The sequence below is a fragment of the Kryptolebias marmoratus genome, linkage group LG17 (genome assembly GCF_001649575.2).
Source record: "Kryptolebias marmoratus isolate JLee-2015 linkage group LG17, ASM164957v2, whole genome shotgun sequence".
NCBI classification, from domain to species: domain Eukaryota; kingdom Metazoa; phylum Chordata; class Actinopteri; order Cyprinodontiformes; family Rivulidae; genus Kryptolebias; species Kryptolebias marmoratus.
In genome coordinates this window covers 12,709,764-12,728,832 of record NC_051446.1, presented here as the reverse complement: position 1 = coordinate 12,728,832, position 19,069 = coordinate 12,709,764, and the positions used below count along the sequence as shown (strand labels likewise).

The following is a 19,069-nucleotide window of genomic DNA, read 5'->3' as shown; positions in this document are numbered from 1 at the left end:
TGATGGATTGCGCAATCAGAGGTGAAGCTCGGCTCGCTGCTGCCACACCTCGCGTTTCACCCTCATATTTGAACAGGAAATATGCAATTTCAGCGATTTTGACTATAAAAATGCGATTTGGACCATAAAAATGTTCGAAAATTACTCATACATAAAGATTAGTGGACAAATATTAATAATCATTTTATGTTATGATTTTTTTTTTCTTGTCATGATGACAGGTGAGGCTCTGCCTCACCTGCCTCCCCTGACCGCACGTCCCTGTTGTGGACATGTTTCCAGTAACAATGAGGTCATTATTAGTGTTTGAAACAATGAAGACATGCATCACTTGCGTCGAACAGGTTTGGACCGCCAGCAGATGGACTTTTAAAGCAGGAAACATCCACTCACATCATACCTTAATCTAAAGCTTCAACGAGTGAACTTTTTGTTCCCGTCTTGTTTTTTAGATCTAGTTTGCATAAAAACTCTACGATTTTCAATCAGGCTGACTCATTGTACGTGCAGAAAAATGCTAAAATAAAGGCCAAGCTGACTTTTGTGCCAGAGTTTTAAACCAAGATCGTGTTGTAGCTGTTTTGTTTAAACCACAAAAAACAAAGTTATGCGCGATCTCACTTACCCAATCTGTTAGCGCTCAGAGTTTGTATTGTGAGTGATGCTCAGCATCCACCACATCAAATCTCACCTCAGTATCTCTAAAACTGACTGACCTACAGCTATTGTTGTGTTTTGTACAGTCAGTTTCCTCCAGTCATCTTGAAGCAGCAATATTTAGGGGCAAAGTTTTAAACATTCTTGTGTGATTAGCTGGTACTTGGAGTTTGTGTTTGGGGATGGCTCTCAGCTGTTATCACACAAAACCTTAGCTCAGTATCAATGATGACTGAGTTATTGTATTTTTGTTAGCTAATGTCAATTATATGTGGCTAATTTTTCAAACCCATGGACTAAGATGCATAAAGATGAAGAAACCCACAGCAAAAAGCAAGCAAAAAAAACCCTCACTGTTAAAGAATTTTATTTTATTCAGTAGCTAACAGTGGGAATAAACCTGTGTCTGTGCCTCAGGTCAGATTTCATAATCCTGTGAGGGTGGAGGAGGACATCTCACCACTTCCTGTTCTGTAACTTTCTTCCATTGTCCCCCTGCTGAGCAGCACAATGTGTCCTTGGTCCAACTCCCTTCCTGAACTCGGGACCGTGTGCCGGGCCCAGCCTTCGTTTTCGTCTCTGCTAATGTGGAAAAGTCTCACTGAGTCATGAGCTCACATAGGCAGGGACATACAGGAAGCTGGATTTCTTACCCCCCCACCAAAACCCCCAAAAAGGTGATGTCATGCCTGCATCACCAGCAACAGGGAAGATCGGTGGGGTTAGCGTCACCACCAGTGACTCAATGAGAAGCTCTCAGGGGCAGTTTCCTTAACAAAATGTCTCTCATAAAGCAAGAGTTGAAGAATTTTAAAGGAATTAAGACAAAATCGTGCTGCTCTCACTGCACGGGAAGTTAAAAAAGGAAGTCAAATTGTTTTTGTTCTTGCTTTCATTGGGCTTTGCTTCTATCGGCAAGCTCTTTAGAGGATGCTGCACTGAAGAAAGAAATTAACTAATAATGCTCCATCAGTAGTTGTCTGAATCCTAATGAAATCGTTTTTCTTGTTAGTGTTTATGTTGGATTATTTTTTCCCAATTTGGAAGTTTAAATTCATAGTTCAAGGCAGGTTTTGTATCCCCAAGAGGCACTTACATTCACAAATGGCAGTAGGACCTAAAACAAACAATGTATGAATCTGTGAATTCCATTCTTCAAGGGTTATTGAGGCTTTTTGGGTCCACATTTGCCACTAAACACAGAAGGAGCAGTGTTTGATGATGTTGTATGATGTATGAGCAAAAACAGACTAATGACTATTATTTACAAAAATATGATACTAACATTTGTACTTTTTTTCAATTAGTTGGTGTATGTGCACCCTCAAAACCCTTTACAGTAATTAAGTTTAGAGAGCGTTGACCCCTGGTACCATAATACAGAATACTAGACTAGTATTTCCTTTAAAAAAAGATAAACGTAATAGCACATTTTTTTAAATTTATGTTGCAATAATTACATCAAATAATGGCAAAAATTACTTTCATGGCTGAGTTTAGTTTTTTTCTCCTCAGAAATCCATGGTCTGTTGCCACAAGGGCATTAACATCACTTAGCACCTAGCAAGATGGCGGCAGAACTTCTCCCTGTAATTGTCCATTCTCTGGTGTATTTCTTTTCCAGTGGTTCTTACTTTGCTGCTGTATGTTATTATTTTTACATTTAGTTATAATTAGTTATCTGACCCTTTTGTAAAAGCGCCATTGTTGTGTGTGGGTGCAGGTGGGAGTTTAAGCCGCACAGCCTCCAAAACAACATGGCAGCACCTGGAAACCGGATGTTACGGCTTCCAGAAGTAGACGGAGAGGCCCCGTTCGTCATTACACACAGTCAGTATTTGGTTGCTAACGTGTTTGAATGCAATAAATGGAGAAATGTGCATTTTTATCAGCTTGTGATGCTAACAACACTTAGCCTGTTAGCTAGCTGTTCGTGGCGCAGCGATTAGCTAATCCCGCAGGTTCTGCTTGCAACTGGAACAAGATCTAATCCCAGAAATGATTTACTTGTGATGTAAGTTGAACTAATGTACAGCTACCATGAACAGAGCTACAAAGTCATGGCGGAAAAGAGAGCTGATGTTGTAGTTTTGTTGTTGTTATTGTTTTTTACCCGGACATCTTGTTAGCACCTTAGGAAACTCGTGAGAAAAATGTTATAACGTGTCATAAATCGCCTTGTGATTTATATTGCATAGAAACATAGTGTTTATAAAACAAAATAAGAACAATAACGTTGTTTTAGCGTGTGCGCGCGCCTGTAGGTGCGTGCGTGAGTGTTGTGGCGTGGCGTGGCTGGCGGTGGGCGGGGCTTGATGACGCCGCCCCAGTTGAAGGCAGGCGGAGTGGATGAAAGATGGAGCAGCGGAGGCACCTCTCCTCTCCGAAATATCGCGTCTGCGGACCAGGAGCGACGCTCGATTGACGCTCGGATCCGTTCAGTTGTAACCTCGCTGCGGACGGCTGCGCGGCGCTTCACTTTCTCCCCCCACACACCCACCCCGTCTGTCCGTGAACGCACCACCGGCTCTGCCCGCTCGCCTCAGTGGACGGAGAGGGGGGTCCTGTTGAAAATAAAGGAGCTACTCAGAGGAGCATATTCACGGCGACGTTTCACACCTTCATCTGGACCGCCAGGTCGCTCCTACAGTCGGTATGGATGAAGACAATCACGGTAAGGCTGTTTGGTTTCCTCTCTGCCTCTGTCTGTGTGCGTGGATGAATGGATGGATGGATGAATGTGTGAATTCACCTCACCAACATGAGGTGCTCCTGGGCTTTCACAGACAACCCCAGCATAACAACCAGAGTGGATTGTACCTAAACCTGTTTTTTTAAAATAGGCAAAAAGGAGCAAATTTATCTGCCTTGGAGCTCTCCATCTTCATATATGAGAGACTTCTGCTGCTCTGTGTTCAGTAATGGGGGGGGTATATATACCTATTTCATCTGTCTTATGTCTCTCTGTGGAGCTTTGAAGTGTCTCACTGTCTACGGAGCCGCACGAAGCCTGTAAACTGCTGGAAAAATGATAAGAAATCCGACTTGGCAGCCTTCCACACACGCCAGGATCTGTAGTTCTCAACTTCTGAACGAAAATCTGTGGAAAAGCAACGAGATAAAACTTCTACAAGCGTGGACCGAATGAACGAAAAGGATGAAGAACCAGAAAAAACACGAGAAATTCACTCACTGCCCACGTTGGGATGAACTTATACTAATTTCCACAAACAGTACTCCACTGTTTTTCAAAATAAAAGTTGTCAAGTTGCCTAAAAATGTAAATAAAGACAGATTGCAAGGATTGAAAATAATGATTAACATCCTGGATTTAAGGGAAATTAGCTGAAGTTTTAATATTTTTTATATTCATTTAATATAAAATGGCAAATTTGACCATTTACTGTGTCTCACACCACTAGTTTAGGAGTAAACATAGCATGGTTAACTCACAAAATGGGATTTAGCCCAACAGATATCATGTTATGGGCTATTTAACTATCAGGGAAGGCTTTGCTTATTTCAGCAAGCCAATGCTGAAATCCCTATCTGTGTGCGTGAGAACACCAGTCTCAGGTGCAAACTGGACTATCTGACTATCTAATGTAGCTGAAATATCATTTTGAGCTTTTCAAGTATAAATGATATACAAATGACTGCATTCTTTCTTTCAAAACACTAACCTTTTGAATTTGGGGTTGGAAAATGAAATCATGAGCTGCTGAGAAAAAACCCCACAAGTTAACTCCAAAAGTTAATCAATTGTAGAGGTGTATACGATTATTACTTTCTGAGATACAGTCAGACAGACACAGGCAATTACATGATCGCCCACCTTTCATCTCACGTGTGATAACTGTACAGATATATGTATTTAGGAAACTGAGTTCCTCACTAATGTGTATCACTGAGTGTGCTTTTTTATCTAAAAAGTGTAAAAAATACTTAGTGACCCCTCCATGAGCAAAGCAGTTAGTTGTAAAAAAAACAAAAAGGTGGAGTAATGTTTTTAAACTCATCAGAAATGCAAGATTAAAATATGATAATGTAACTCTCCGTGTTTGCACAGACTAAATCTCTTAATGCCGGTTGTGGCGAGCGGTCCGGGCTGTGTGATCTGGTGCCAGAGCAGGATCGAATCGACCCCGCTGCAGCCACGTGTAACCCAGATCGCTGCTCACACTGCGGCTGCAGCTCCGAGCCGGTGGTTTCACGATAGCATCGGGGATACACACACACACACACACACGTGCAGAAAGTTTCTGGGCTGATAATCCAAACCGTCTTGTGTGCTGAAGGCTGCAGAGGAAGTGTGGTGTGTAAACAAACAGCTATAGGCTGATAAGAGCCCGTCAGTTGAAGTGAGAGGTCAGCAGAGTGTCCGCGGTGTTGAAGAAATTAAAAACTCCACCTTCGCGCTTTGCTCTAAACGTTTATGGAAGCGACGCTGATGAGGTCGATGGAGCTTTGGGTGAATCTTGAACGAGCGATCTTGCGTACGCAGCTGCCTCTGTGAGACCGTTTGAAGAGATACCGGTCACTGAGTCACGTGACAGGAAGTTTATTAATTATTAACATACCTAAACCCGGCGCTCACTTCACGCTCTCGCTGACTTTCACACATCACTTGACGTTGTTCCTGTGTTGATATGCTGGCATCCCAGAACAGAGCAGAGCAACTTTAGCCCACACGGGATTAGTTCTACCTAGGGACCACATGTAATAAATAAATTGCTCCCCAAAGTCTGATGTTTATGTGGCGCATTCGCACGGGATAACCAAAGCGTGAGATTTTTCTGAAATTTACGGACATCTTCCAGATATGATGTTACCCCATTGCGTATTGCGTAACATCTGCTTACTTTGAGTTGGTGTTAAAGCTACCTTTCAGGCTACGGCCACAGCTAGCCCGCTGTATCGTAGGCTACAAACAGAAGAAAATTATTCTTACCGCACAGAGCAATGCATGATCTGAGCCACCATTTGCATGTGGTTTTTGCTCCTTCTCTTCAGCCGTTTCTTTTTTATGGCGACCGTTACGGGTCGATAGTGTCTTCCTGGCCCGGGACACAAAAGGTTATCTACGCTCTCCGATGCAGCCTCCGTCGCCAAAAGCAAATAAAAATGCGCCCAGGAAACAAAAAAAACGCCCAGGTTCAGCAAAATATTGGAGGTAATTTTAGGGGAATTTTTACTTTATAAATTACTGACATGGCTAATTCACATGGGATTAACAATGCAGAACAATCTCCGTAGTTATGAGGAACCACTCTGACAGCGACCCAAAGAGCCGATGGATCCCATTGTCTTTACCTGGATAAACACGCTTCTCATACATCTAATGCTCCGAAAGAATCTGCGCCATCTATCATGACATTCATGCACCATTATACAGATTGTTACTTTGGTCTTATGAAGGCGTATACGCCTAGAAGTGGCACCCAAAAGGCATATTTATTCTGATGACTATGCTTTCTTCAGGAAAAGGGGTTGGATAATGAATCAGGGAACCAAACCACAGGAAGCAAACAAAATAAACCTAAAACGAATTGTAGAGGCTGTATTTACTCTATGATTTGAATAAAATGAAGGACTTTTTAAGCTTTATTACTTTGCATATAAGCCGAGTTATTTATGTTACACCTCCTAAGCTCTGCAGGACCTACATGACCTTTATTGTGATTGGATCATTGCGAATTTGGAAGACCCCCTTCAGCGTGTCGGCAATCATAACGCTGCTACGCCCTTAGTTCTAACCCAATACATGTTTTCCCTGGTATTTTGTTTATCCTGCACCCGTACCAAGTTCTACACGCCTACTCTGGAACAACTCTCTTAGACTGCATCAGGATGCAGCTGCGTGCTGGAAGATCATGTCACACTAGCGCGATCCTCTCGCCATAGGTGTCGCGTCTGTTCTGGGTTGTTTTCATGACACTGTCAAGGTTGTTGTCAAGATATGAGGCCAGACTTGCTTCAAATTCTCAACGACCAAGCCTTCATATGGTGTGTAGGCCCCACTTCATGGTTACACTGCCGCCATTCTCCAACCCAGGACCCCGAAACGATAAACCGCCACAACCTCGCTACGAACGTTTCGCCCAAGCTCTAAACCCGTGTGGGCCTAAGTTGCTCTATCACACATAATAGGGACCCCGCTGAGTTCGTAACACTTGTCTGAAGTTCTCACTAATACCCTACGAAGAGGATCTTCCCTCTTTCTGACTGTTTTTTTTTTTTTACATTGTAGGGGTGTGAATACATTACTGGAAGAATAATATTGTTGTTGGAACAAGCGAGTCAGCTTATTCAATACAACCCTGTAGCATTCCTCAGCTGCAGTTAATACAAGTATAAACTGTGCTACTGTGGACATGTTTGTTGTAGTCTGCTGTAGCGTGGGATTCATTAGTGCATGTTTACTGGCCTCACTAATCAGAGTTGGCGCTCCTCTGCTCCGTTCGCATGCCACAGCGCAGACAGGCCCGGGCCTCCACAGGCATAAAATCAGCAACAGGCTTCAGGTGACTATTTTTAGCTGGATGGAGAAGTGGAAAAACCAAAATAAGCCGGGAAGCAGGAAAACTGAAAGCCTGGACGGAGGCCTTGGATTGTAACAGTTGGCGCTCATGTATTTTTTGCAGCATCTCTGTTGGACTTCAGTCGCTTAACGGGCAGCCGTGTTTAGGGGTTTGAAGAAATGACTCGTATTTAGAGAATTTTCAGCGCCAGCAGAGTTAAATTAAGTTTTCCATGACTACTCTTATGTGTGCGAAACGGCTCGTTTGTTGGCACAAACGTCAGCAGTAAAAACAGATGTTTGTTCTTGGTGTGCTGTGAGCAACACCTCTCCATATTTCCTGCTTAAGTGTCACATTTTCACTGTGGGGGGAAAAAAAAAAACCTTAAATGAGAGAGGCCTTTCCTTCAATTCTTCTGCTTTCTTTAAACTGAATGTCCGAGTGAGCTGAAATAACAGGCCGTATCCGATGGCAGCGCAACAGTTTTTCTTGAAACGGCGCGTCAGTGTTGACATATTGCCGTCTGTGAATCGAATCACAAATCCACGTGCTTTCACTGTGATTCGAGACGCACCTTTTTGTAGTAAATCTTTAACTGTGTGCAAGCATGTCAAAGCGTTTGTGTCGTATTTGCCCGAGGAGGCATAAAAACCCCAAGATAAAATAGCTTTTGAATCAGTGCGATTTGTTTTTTTTTTTCTTTTTCAGCAGTTCAATTCTTCCTGAGAAGAAGAAAAAAGTTGGTGTGATTGGAGTGTGGAGTTTGTTGTGGCTGTAGGGTGAGTACGTGGGAGGACATCAGGCTGTCACTCGGCTGCTCTCAGCGTGGGAGGCTGCGGAGCTTAAAGGGAGGTGGTTGGCGGGGAACGTCTTGTCGGAGTCGACACGGAGCTCAAACATCTGTTTCTCTGCCCCTGAGCAGCCTAGGTGGGCTCCTAGTGCCGCTCACAGAGAGTCTGACCTCGAACCGATTAGTCTGTTATGAAACGAAGGTTTAATTAAGTCCTTACTTGGTTAGAAAATGAAGCTGCAGCAGTTTAGGTAATTGGGAGCCAGCACAATTAGGCACCAGAAGCGTATGTGTAAAATTAGCTCCTCACTTTTACCTTCTTCTGTGTTTGGAGTCGAGCAGGAAGTCGAAAGTTTCTAAACTTGAATCGAGACAGTCCCCTGATTGTTTTCTCTGGTCTGCAGCTTGAACTCTCTTGCATCGCTAAGAAGAAAAACTTCGGGAGATAAACTTGTCTTGTTTTTGAAACTGTAAGACTGTTGGGGTCTTTGGCTCAAATCAAGTTTAAATCCAATGATCACAGTTGTATCTTATGACAAATAACACCAGTGAGGAAAACACGATTTTGCAGATGAGTTAGTTTAGCTAGTTAGCTCCAAGTAAAAGCTTCTTTTAAATGACTGATATGAGTGAAAGAGTTATGCTCTTATTCTTTCTATTACTCTTTCTCTTTAAAAGTAGCAAACCCAGGATGCCTCTCAAGTGCTTCCTGAAGCTTTAAAGCCTTTTCATGTGAATGTCAGATCAACTGTACGTTTGTTTTGTACACTTTGGGTGAAGAAAGAAATTCACCTTTGGCAGAAATGCCTTTCAACACCCAAGCAGGCTCAAATAAATGTCTCCTTGGGTTCAGGCAAACGAGTCTCCCATGTGTATTAAAGCGTGGGTGCTGAAATGTGCTAAAGTGTACCCTTTACGATCACCATGGTCGACCCAGTAGGCGGGCTGTGTTGTTTAAAGGCTTAAGGGACGATTTGGAAAGAACAGAAAACCGTTTTGACTGCCAAGATTATGGGTTTTGCGGTAAATGTTAGAAGATTAGGCGTACAGTATAGCGTACCACATGTAAGCGGACAAATACACAAACACAACGACGGTGGAGACGGGAGATGTGGGGAGATTTAGTCAGGGCTTGTAACAAACTGCTCTGTCCATATGGAGCTGATTAGAAGAGAGACTGCAGAGGCTTTCCAACACGTCGCCATCTCCATGGTAGTGTGTGTGTGTGAGAGAGAGACGAGACATTGTCGCCGTTTGTAAGGCAACATCTCTGCCGTTGTAAATAGGGCAGTGCTTTAACTTGGAATTATTACTTGGAGCTGTAAACGCAAGGGGAAGCTCTTTCAGACTGCAGAGATAAAAAGGCATGGCAAATTAAATGAGCAGGAGTCTGGCGTGGGGGTGGGGGCGGGGAGAGCGTAGGGGGGCACTGACAGACAGCTGGAGAGATGCACTGTGTTCAAGTAATCTACACCTAATGTGACTGGAAGGACAATTACGAGAAGAGTGAGTCCAGCTGACCATAAGGACAAGGGGTGGAGGGAAGGGGTCGGGAGGATTTAGGGGCGGCGTGTTTTTCTAGACTTCTGGCTGAATAGAAATGGAAAACGCCCAGCCTGCCCTCACCTTAAATCTCACACGATCTGAGAAGTTTTCACCCAGTGTTACATAACCTTGGCTGCTGGTTCTCCTACATCTAATCCTGGTTTACACCCGCCGTTCGCTGGCGTCTCATGTCAAAACGGACATCACACATACTGGTTTTTCTAACTCGTCGCGCACTGTATGAGTGGTGACTTGGAGACAAGAAGAGCAGCAGGGCAGAATCTGTGAGCGAGTTCGCTTCGACAAGCATCCATAAAATTACTCAAATGCCTAAAAGGTCCATCACTGCAGATATTTAATAAACTTCGAAAACTGCTTGGACAAGATGAAACCGTTTAGTTACGTTTTTGTATGAAGAACGTACTTCCTGCGCACGACTCTTCTTCGTGTGTCATTCCTGCCACATGTCGGCATTTTATCAGTAGCCACACCTGTTGTTTAAGAGGAGAACTGCAGTGAGTGCTGCATGCTTGAAGCTGACAGTTAAATTTCACCTTCTGGCCTAATTCACACTGGGTGACAACCCCACTACATTGTAAAAAAAAAAAAGGTTTTTAAAAGGGTCTTGGGGAGGTCTTCAGGTGCACATTAGGACCAACTGTGATAGAGCATTTTAGGTCCACAATAACCTTGAGCATGTTCAAAACTTCCTTGGTGGTTTATCATCACGGTGGCAGCGTATCAAGGTCCTGGGTGGAGCGTGGTTACAGCATATTCATGGCCTACAGTCATTGGCGTGGCTTCGATATTGCAGATTTGATACAGGATTGTCTACGCTGTCCTCGTTCCCAATTTGCAACCCCATCATTCCATCAACATTGCGCTAGCCGGATTTGATCTCCTAGTGTGGAGCTGCTTTCTAACGTGGTTCAAGATAGTTGTGCCAGGACGGGGCGCAGGGCGTGGTGCACGGTTGCGATTGTGGTTCTACAGGTAGCATTGTTGTGGGAACGTGCTGCTGATGTATACATTGTAGTGAGGGGGCAGGAGAGTGTGTTGCTGACACGGAACATAGCTATTTGGTGAGTACTAAGAGCGTAGTAGAATCCTGTTCGACTTCACACTGAAGGAGGTTTTCCATCTATGTTTTAATGAGTCATATAGACTGTGGAGAGCAAATAGTGGGGGCTTAATCCGGTGTTAAGGGGACCCTATGCAAGATTAAGCATATTCTTATTGCACCTCAATCTACCTCATTGTACCTGAACGACCTTTAGGACTTAATAGCTAAGTTAAGTCATAAATGGGGCTGTCATAAAGCTGTTATCAAAAATGATGAGGTTTTCACACCTTAAAATGGCCAGTGAGAAATTCATGAAGCGATAAATACTTGTACATAATAATAATCCGCTCTGACACAGACTCCTTTCATTTTCTGTGCCTGTGTCATTGTTCAAGTTTGTTTTCACCTCTGATTCAACAGGAACTGGATGAGAACAAAGACAGTCTTAGATCCAGCAGGTCGACTGTAAACATGCTCACATTTACCTTTTTCCATTTAATAAAAAAAAAATTAAAAACAGTATGTTTCAAGACCAATGGAACAGAATTATTTTGACACTTTGGTTTGTTTCCAGTGCGTCAAAGGCTGTCCAGGTCTCACTGTGACTATGATCCCGAGGTCCACTAAAGTCCCTGTTTTTCGCAGGCAGACACACAATCATCACAAGAAGGCTGGTACAAAGCTGCCGTCAGCCGGGTTGACCCTTCGTGTCCCCTCTGGAGTCTGCACATGTTCAGACGGGCAGGAAATTACAAACGTCGTTCTCATCTTTTATTGTGTGTGCCATGGAAAAAAACAAAACTGTCTAACACTGATTTAAAGGTTTATCTAAGACAAGATATTCAGAGAGTGAGCATACATCCACTACTGCTGTAGGAAAAATGTATAACTGTTGCTCAGGGTTTTGATTGTTATCAGTAAAGCATTTTTAGTTACCAAGAAATGAGCTTTTACTGGAGTACATATAGGAGAAAGACAGGGTGTTATGGGCATTTCTCACAAAAATGGTTTGTATAAAATTGTTTTTCAGGGGAGCTGCGCAATATATAAAAGCTATATTGTCACTGTAGCATCTTTACTCATGGGTGATTGTATTTCAAGTGCTATTATTTCATGTTCTGCTCACCAGTAACAGATTTGTCCAATTCAGTGGACTCTCACTACACTTGATGCTCACATTTAGTTCAGATTAAAGTGGTCAAGATGCTAAAACACAGACGAGGGAACAGAAAGAGTGAGTTAGGGGGAAAATGTGATTTTATTGCAACTGATAGCATCTTGTTGTTCAACAATATTTGCAGTCAGGTGTTTTTTTCTGAAATCATGCATCCCCCCTTTTCAAGAAAGGCAAACTGCCGTACCCAAAGCCGTTTTTCTTCTCCGTAATATTCGGACTCACGTTGCTGTCTTGAAGCATTTCGCTGATGTGCTGCTGATGAAATCAGGCGTCGTCAGACAGCTGACAAAATGACAGACAAGCTTCTACGGCGAACAGATTTAAACACACAGGTTTTCATCGGATCATCTTGTGAACTACTTGACAAACTTTAATGAAACTTTCAGAATGGATGGAACTGGAACCACTGGATGAAGCATGTACAGCTGATTACTTTTTGGGATCACCTCAATTCAACATGGCCGCCACATCCAACTGACCTTTGAAAATACAAAACTGGCTATAAATTTTGATGCGGTACAAGCTGAGGCTCACTCTGACTTGCATAAATAAATACCTTGCACAAGATCTCCTGATTTTGCATGCATGCATATCAACATTTTTAAGATCGTACCTAAATGGCTATATCTGCTTCCTTTCTCATCATATAATGATCTTAGTTTCAAACTTTGGAATGAAAGGTAGTGGACCTTTAATTTGTTCCTAGTTTTGATGCTTCGCATAGAGCTGTTGGCGAGGCTGCTGTTGCCTGGAGTGTTGGAAGGGAGTTTTCCCCGTTCTTTCCATTCTGACCACATTGCTCGAATGCAGCACAAAGTAAAGTAAGGTGTGAAGTGTCTGTTGGTGGGAGTCAAGAGGCACTGAATCTACGTGACTCCAGATATTCGGATACGCTAACTGTGTGAGAAAATAAAAGTGAACCATAATAATGAGGTCTTTGTTTTTTTTACAGCTCCCTGTCTGTCCCGTTTAAAAGTTAATCATCGTCAGAAATCCGTTTCTGTGAGCCGACATGGAGTCTGTCTGCGAAAGCCTCTCCTTCTGCCCAGATGCCAGAAGAAACGGCATCCATCTCAGTCGTTCTCAGGCCTGATCAAATAATCAGATTTTGGTTACTTTGGCTGCCGGCGCACGGCTGTGAAAGCCTCTGGATTGACTGAGTTTAACTTAGACGCAGGGCTGATGCTGAGCAGATGTGCGATGTAAGGAGGACATCGTGTTCGGACCACCTCCTATGCAGCAACACTCTCCCGTAAATGCGATCGCAGTGGGAGGCCCCGCCGAAAAAAAAAAACTGCAGATTAAGCAGCACAATCAGCGCGGGGGCTCTTTAGCTCCCTGAGCCCCAGATTCAGCTTGTGATCTCAGAGTTAGTTAAAAACTCAAGGGCGTAATAGCTCCTGAAATCTCTTTTTATCACGCAAAGACTAAAGGCTGTTCCTGAAATATTTCAGACTGTGCATCACAGTATACCGTGAGAATACAGCTGCCTTTATGTCAGAGTTTTAGACTAACATCATCTTATGAATATTTCTTGAAAGTTTGATTAAAATCTATCCACTGGTTCATGAGATATTTTGCTAACAGACAAACAGGGTTGACTCCAAATCAGCGTTGACTCAGAATATGTGTTTGGGGAGTGCGGTCTCAGCTACGACCACCACAAATTTTAGGTCAGTATAGATCAACTTGACTGAGGTATAGCCATTCTGTGTTTTTTAAGGTCAGTTGGCTATGGAAGCCATCTTGAATTAGGTTGGTTGAGTTTACAGATGTCTTTAAATGATCAGCGTCGGCCACATCTGGGTGTTATAGGCCAATTCAAAGGTTGAACACTTAAAATAAATCTTTGTGTCAGTTTGCTTGTATAACACTGACAGATATTAACTTTTTAAAGGGCAAGGTTGTATTTTCTTGGAAGAATGACAACTTTTTAAATCTTATCTTTTGGAGTTTTATATATTTAATTGGGTAAATGTTAGTTTTAGAAAGACAGTATTGATACATTTACATTGGACTGTAGCTCATAAGAACATGTACTGATCCAAATTTGGCCCCAAGGATGAATCGCAAAATCACGTTTCTTATTTTTCTGAAATCACGTAGACTGTATTACGCATGAATTGTGGCGCTAACGCTGATCTCTAAAGGTCAGGATTGAACCTCACTTTCTTTTTAGCATCGTGCTTCCTGTGCATACTGGTACACTTCCATAAATGTGACCCTGCTCTCTTCCTGTAACCTTGTTCTCCTCGCTTTGCCTGGCCCTTTTTTTCCCTTCGCTGATCCTCCTGCATCGGTGGCCGGAACCTCGCGAGCCACACCAGACTATCTGCTGCTAATCACACCGTCACATTGTTTTTATCCAGAGGTGAAGTAGTCCAACCACAGCTATCCAGCGAGAACATCTGCAGCTATACACGTCATTTCCACTTTGACAGACTCGTTTTCAGCTTAAAGAGCGAAGGGGAGGGTGAGCGTGTGGGATTAGTGCCAGCTGGCCTTGGTGCATCTCATGTGCATGTCCCGCCACATGCCCGTCTGTCGTTATATACGACCTGGGCTGTAATGCAGAGCATGTCTTTGTCCACACTAAGAGGGATTGGGGACAGGAGGCTTCAGATTAGGGCCTGGATCCAGAGGAAGTAGTCTCTCCTGCTTCCTTTGCATGGGACGCAGTGAGCTGCAGGGATAAATTGGGTAAAAGGGTTATCTTAATTTCTTTTTTTTTTTTTTTTTTTTTAAAGCTCATCCACTTGTAAAGTCGCTAGATAAAGCCAGTGAATCTGGATAATACCTCTCCACCGCGTGAGTCAGTGTGACTGGGACTGGAGCCAGTGTTAAGTGAGCGTGGGATTTTCACTCAGCGCTGATCGTAGGGAAGTTCTCAAATCCATTTATAAAAAATAAAAAATAAAAGCCTGGCAATTTGATTATTTTTTTCACCTTCTCAACCTAAACGTGTGACCGAACTAAGCATTGTTGAAGTTCTGGAGGCACTTCCTGCATTGATGCCTCTGGGTTTAGTGGGTGGTCAGCAACAGTTATTAGTTTTGGGTGTGAAGAGCAGCGGGGGATTTACTCTTAAAAGTAGATTTAGAGAGATTTCGTCTTAGGGGGAAAATTACTGAAGCCTCTTTTTCTATATGGAGGAGGACATGATGGAATTAAAGCCCTCTGGAGCCTACTTTTATTACCAGCTGCAATTGTCCCACTACAGTAACACATCAAGGACCTACTGTTTTCTACGACACAGCTTAATTGATTTTAGTTGAGGAATGGTAGCAGCCAGCTTTAGCCCCACGACTCCACCTTATGTCTTGGCTTATTCATAGAGTGTCACGGACAGGAAGTGTGTTAATAATTTAATCGGTGGACCACCTCTGTAGAGGAAAATCCATTTGAACGGAAACACCGATAGCATGGCCTCCCTGTAATCAAATGTGTGGCTCTCAAGACCTCAAAGTAGACAGGCAACAGGAAATGGCAATGCTTTGCCATTAATGGTGGCGGAGTGTTATTAATGTGAGCACCATCTTCTTTTCATTAGATCTGTGATGGCTGGAGACCCGGAAAGGAGAAGCGAGTAAACAAAATGGATAGATGGATGTTATGAATCAAGATTGTAATAAGGCAGATGTTGCAGTAATAGATCCATTTGCTAATGCACTGCCCAAGGCTTGCAGAAAACAAGTCGATCCTTGGTTTTTGCTCACCACTTACAGCTCTGGGCAGGTTGTTAAAGATAAATCTTAATTTTAGAACAAAAATGGTTGCCATTATAGGTTGCTATGTTGATTTACCGAAAAAATAAATCAGCTTTTTGAGTTACTTTAAGTAATTTAAAACTGGCATGTAAAAATGCAACCAAGACATGAAACATGTCATGAAGTACAGACTAAAATGTGTCTTCTGAACATGAACAGATCAGCCAAAGGCTCTGAGCCAGCAACAACAACAAAAAAATCTGCTCCAAGTCCAGGAAAATAGTCCTCAAAGCTGTGAGAAGAAGTTTGGCATCAGAGAAACAAAAGTTAAAAGGAGTGGATTGATAAAGCAAGTCGATGAGGAAGAGACCTGATTTTTGGAGGTTTGAATGTAAGAAGGGTCTTGATGAATCTGGTAAATAATGAAGGATGGGAAGGGCTAAAGAACAGATGTAATGTGGTCACTGGACCATCACATCTAGCTTATGTGAAAACGTGAGCCAGAGCTTTCTCAACATGTGTTTTAAATGAAAAGAGCAGTTTTGGGATTTTGTTGACATGGAGCTCAAAAACGGGGATTAGAGTAAAAAAAATTACTTCAGGTTTGCAGATATATGTAGAGGAAAACCAAATGAAGCTACTTTAGCCTTAGCCCTGTGTCACATCTTATCAGTGTACAAATGACAACTTTATTAAGCTTCAATAACTGACTCAAAAACCAAAGAGAGGTGTCTTACTTCTGGATCAGTGTGCTCAGTCTGCAGGGTAATGGCAGCGTTGGTTAGAAGAGTGTCCTGCATGTGCCACTCTGTAATTCACGCGGAAGTCTTCATTTGCCTCTTTATGAGCCGTGGATCCATATCACCCGCTTACTCTGACTTTGCACTTTCACACACAATGGGGATGCATGCATAATGTTTCCGAGAGGAGGAAATAGAAGATGAAGAAAAGAGGACCGAGCACAGTGCTTTGGGGAACACCTTTAGATAGAGGAGGATTAAAGGAAGAGCAGTTGTACTCGGTTTTCTCTAAAAAGAAGGCAGGAAACTTATCAAACACTCAGATCAAGTTCTTTTTTAAAATAAAAAAAGCCCAATTTAGCTTTTAGCCTAACATCATGAACTGTCAGGGTTTGAAATGACCAAATATGTTGGAGTGATTTGGCTCGACTTCTCATAGAAGTAGAGCATGTTTGAAACTTTGGACTGTTGCCCCAGGTTTTAATCTGCACATCCCAAAACCTTTTACACGTCTGTCCCCTAACAAACAGTAGTTGTGTTCCCGTTACGCTGCAGGACGCTGCAGGACGGACTGACACAAGTTCCGTCAATGTGGGCTAAATAATGAGTTGTGCGAAACAGCCTTGAAACTTTTTGAAAGCACTAATTGGTTAAAGCTACAGTCACACAGCTCACAGTTGTGTTACATAAGCGCTCAGAGGTAGCCGGAGGTTAGCAACGCTAATTAACTTATTCATTTTCACACTCTGGAGCCTCGTTCACTCGGATCCCTCTGTGCTGTCCGTTAGAACATGGTCCACAAAGGAAAATCCCACAGCTCTCCCTGCTGTGGACCTGCTCCGCAACACGGTGCTTCAGGATTACACATCGGGGTTAGGAAGTACCTCTGTTTTTGTTACGCCATATTTAACAATACTTGGCTGCCCCGAGTGCAGCTCTTGGGCTGAATGCTTCTTCCTCTTCAGCCCAGTGACCTTGTTTTGCTTTAATTAGCGCAGATTCCTGCTTGTGTGAGAAAATAAATGATGTAGTCCCCCCAGACCCACCCTCCACCCCCTCTCACTTTCAGCAACACGGAGCCATGAAGTTGCAATTGACATGAAAGTGTTTCGGTTTCGGCCAAATGAAGCAGGATTTTTCCAGACTCTCTATAGTTCAAAAAGATGTCCAGAACTGATAAGTAAAGTACACACTGGGGAAATTTCAAAATAAGAGAGCTGTGGAAGAATGGGAAAAAAAAACAAGCCTAAGATATGAAGCTCCTATTTGCTCATGGTTGGGAAACACTCAGGGGTTTGGGAATCGGGGTCGTAGGCTGCGTTAAGCTGTGAAAATTCTCATTTAATGAACGAAAACCTAATTCGGATTAGTTTTATTAATAGCATTTCCCCCTGGGGCAAACGGAGGAGGGGCGTGGAGGAACACTTTCAAGTGGAATAATTAAGACTCTTCGCCTACCGCCATTCTCCGGTTAATTAAGACGAACTTCCAGGCTCCTGGAGTTTGCCGTTCCAGCTGAACAAGGTGAAAACAGCTGCAGCTCTCTCTTCAAGCTGATTTACTGTGAACGCACGGTTTTATTGGTGCTCCACCGGATTTACGGCTCACTTTGGTCCTCCTTTATATTTTGCAATCCTGTTACTTGACAGGTTTTTTTTTCTTTTCTTTTCTTTTCTTTTCTGCTTCTTCTTGTTTTTGTTGAGTTAAAGCTGAAAGCGTGAAATTTATGCCATGCCTTTTCAGTTCCGGACGATCTGTCTCTGGAGGAGAGGGATGAGCTGTCAAACATCCGACGGAGGAAGAAGGAGCTGCTGGACGACATCGAGGTGTGTTTTTGTCTCGAATGAAACGACGTGCTGCGCGTGCAGAACCGGCCGCTGGGGTGACCTCAGTGTGTGCCGTGCCGTGCAAAGGTTTGGGTAAAATTACATTTTGACGTTTCCAAAATGCACCAGGCTAGTGCTGAGGATGCAAGAGAGGTTTTCTTTCTCAAGCAGACGTTGCTCCCTTTGCAAGGTCTTGATCAGCGAAACAGGCGTATTTGTTTCTCTTTATTACATTTCTAGGAGCAGCTCTATTGTTTGAGCTCAACCTCACCAACAGAAGAAGCTGTCTGGGTCTCAATCATTCTCTTTTATAGATCAGGCATGTGCCTGTATTATTCAAGGAGTAGGATAGTATTCATAATCTAAGAGTTTGGGGAAAGTTGACAGCTTTGGTCACTTTTGCATGTTGGCATCTTTTTTTTATGTGCAAAACTAAAATAAAGTCCTGATCTTCCTGAAAAAGGTTTTATCTAACAGATATTTGGACCGGGGTGCCCAAACCTTTGCATATGTCACTTTATACCCTGCAATGAGCTCATTTGGGTTTCAGACAAAACTTTGTTTTAATATCTGTGCGTACTCGGTCACACGTCCCAGGTTCTTCTTGCAGTATTTTACACTGAAGCTGCAGCAGCGCTGCTGGTTCATTTGCATGCCGTGAACAGACGACCTGTGTGTCTCTGTTTGCTCATGAAGAAGTGATAAACTGTCCGGAGTTGACAGTTTGTTCTCAGTCTGATCTTGTTTCGTTTTTTTTTTTTTTTAACATAAAGTTACTGTAGCCTGCTTTGTTCTGTTTCTCTCAGAGGTTAAAGTTCGAGATCGCAGAAGTCATGACGGAAATCGAGCAGCTGACATGTGTCGGGGAGAGGTACGTAACCACGCTTTTAGATTCATTGCGCTGTTATTTGTTGGAGCTCTTGTATCTTGTTCTTTAATTTGGATCTTTTTTATTCAGTGAAGTAACTGACCTGGGCGCTGGAAACACGAGAACTTTGGCAAACTTTTGCATTTATTTAAGCAATGCTTTTAAATACTCTGTG

The 19,069-nt window shown here is 43.0% G+C and overlaps 1 protein-coding gene across 1 annotated transcript in view; it reads left to right on the top strand.

Annotated features, from left to right (window-relative positions):
* Window positions 1-2,929: 2,929 nt before the first annotated feature.
* The window catches only part of LOC108237182 (cytohesin-3), a 36,180-nt gene continuing 20,040 nt past the window's right edge, over window positions 2,930-19,069 (top strand). The window contains exons 1-3 of the mRNA XM_017418426.3: window positions 2,930-3,331; window positions 17,944-18,026; window positions 18,833-18,897. Coding sequence (XP_017273915.1) covers window positions 3,313-3,331; window positions 17,944-18,026; window positions 18,833-18,897 — 167 coding nt within the window. The 5' untranslated portion in view covers window positions 2,930-3,312. The remainder of the gene's footprint in view (window positions 3,332-17,943; window positions 18,027-18,832; window positions 18,898-19,069) is intronic.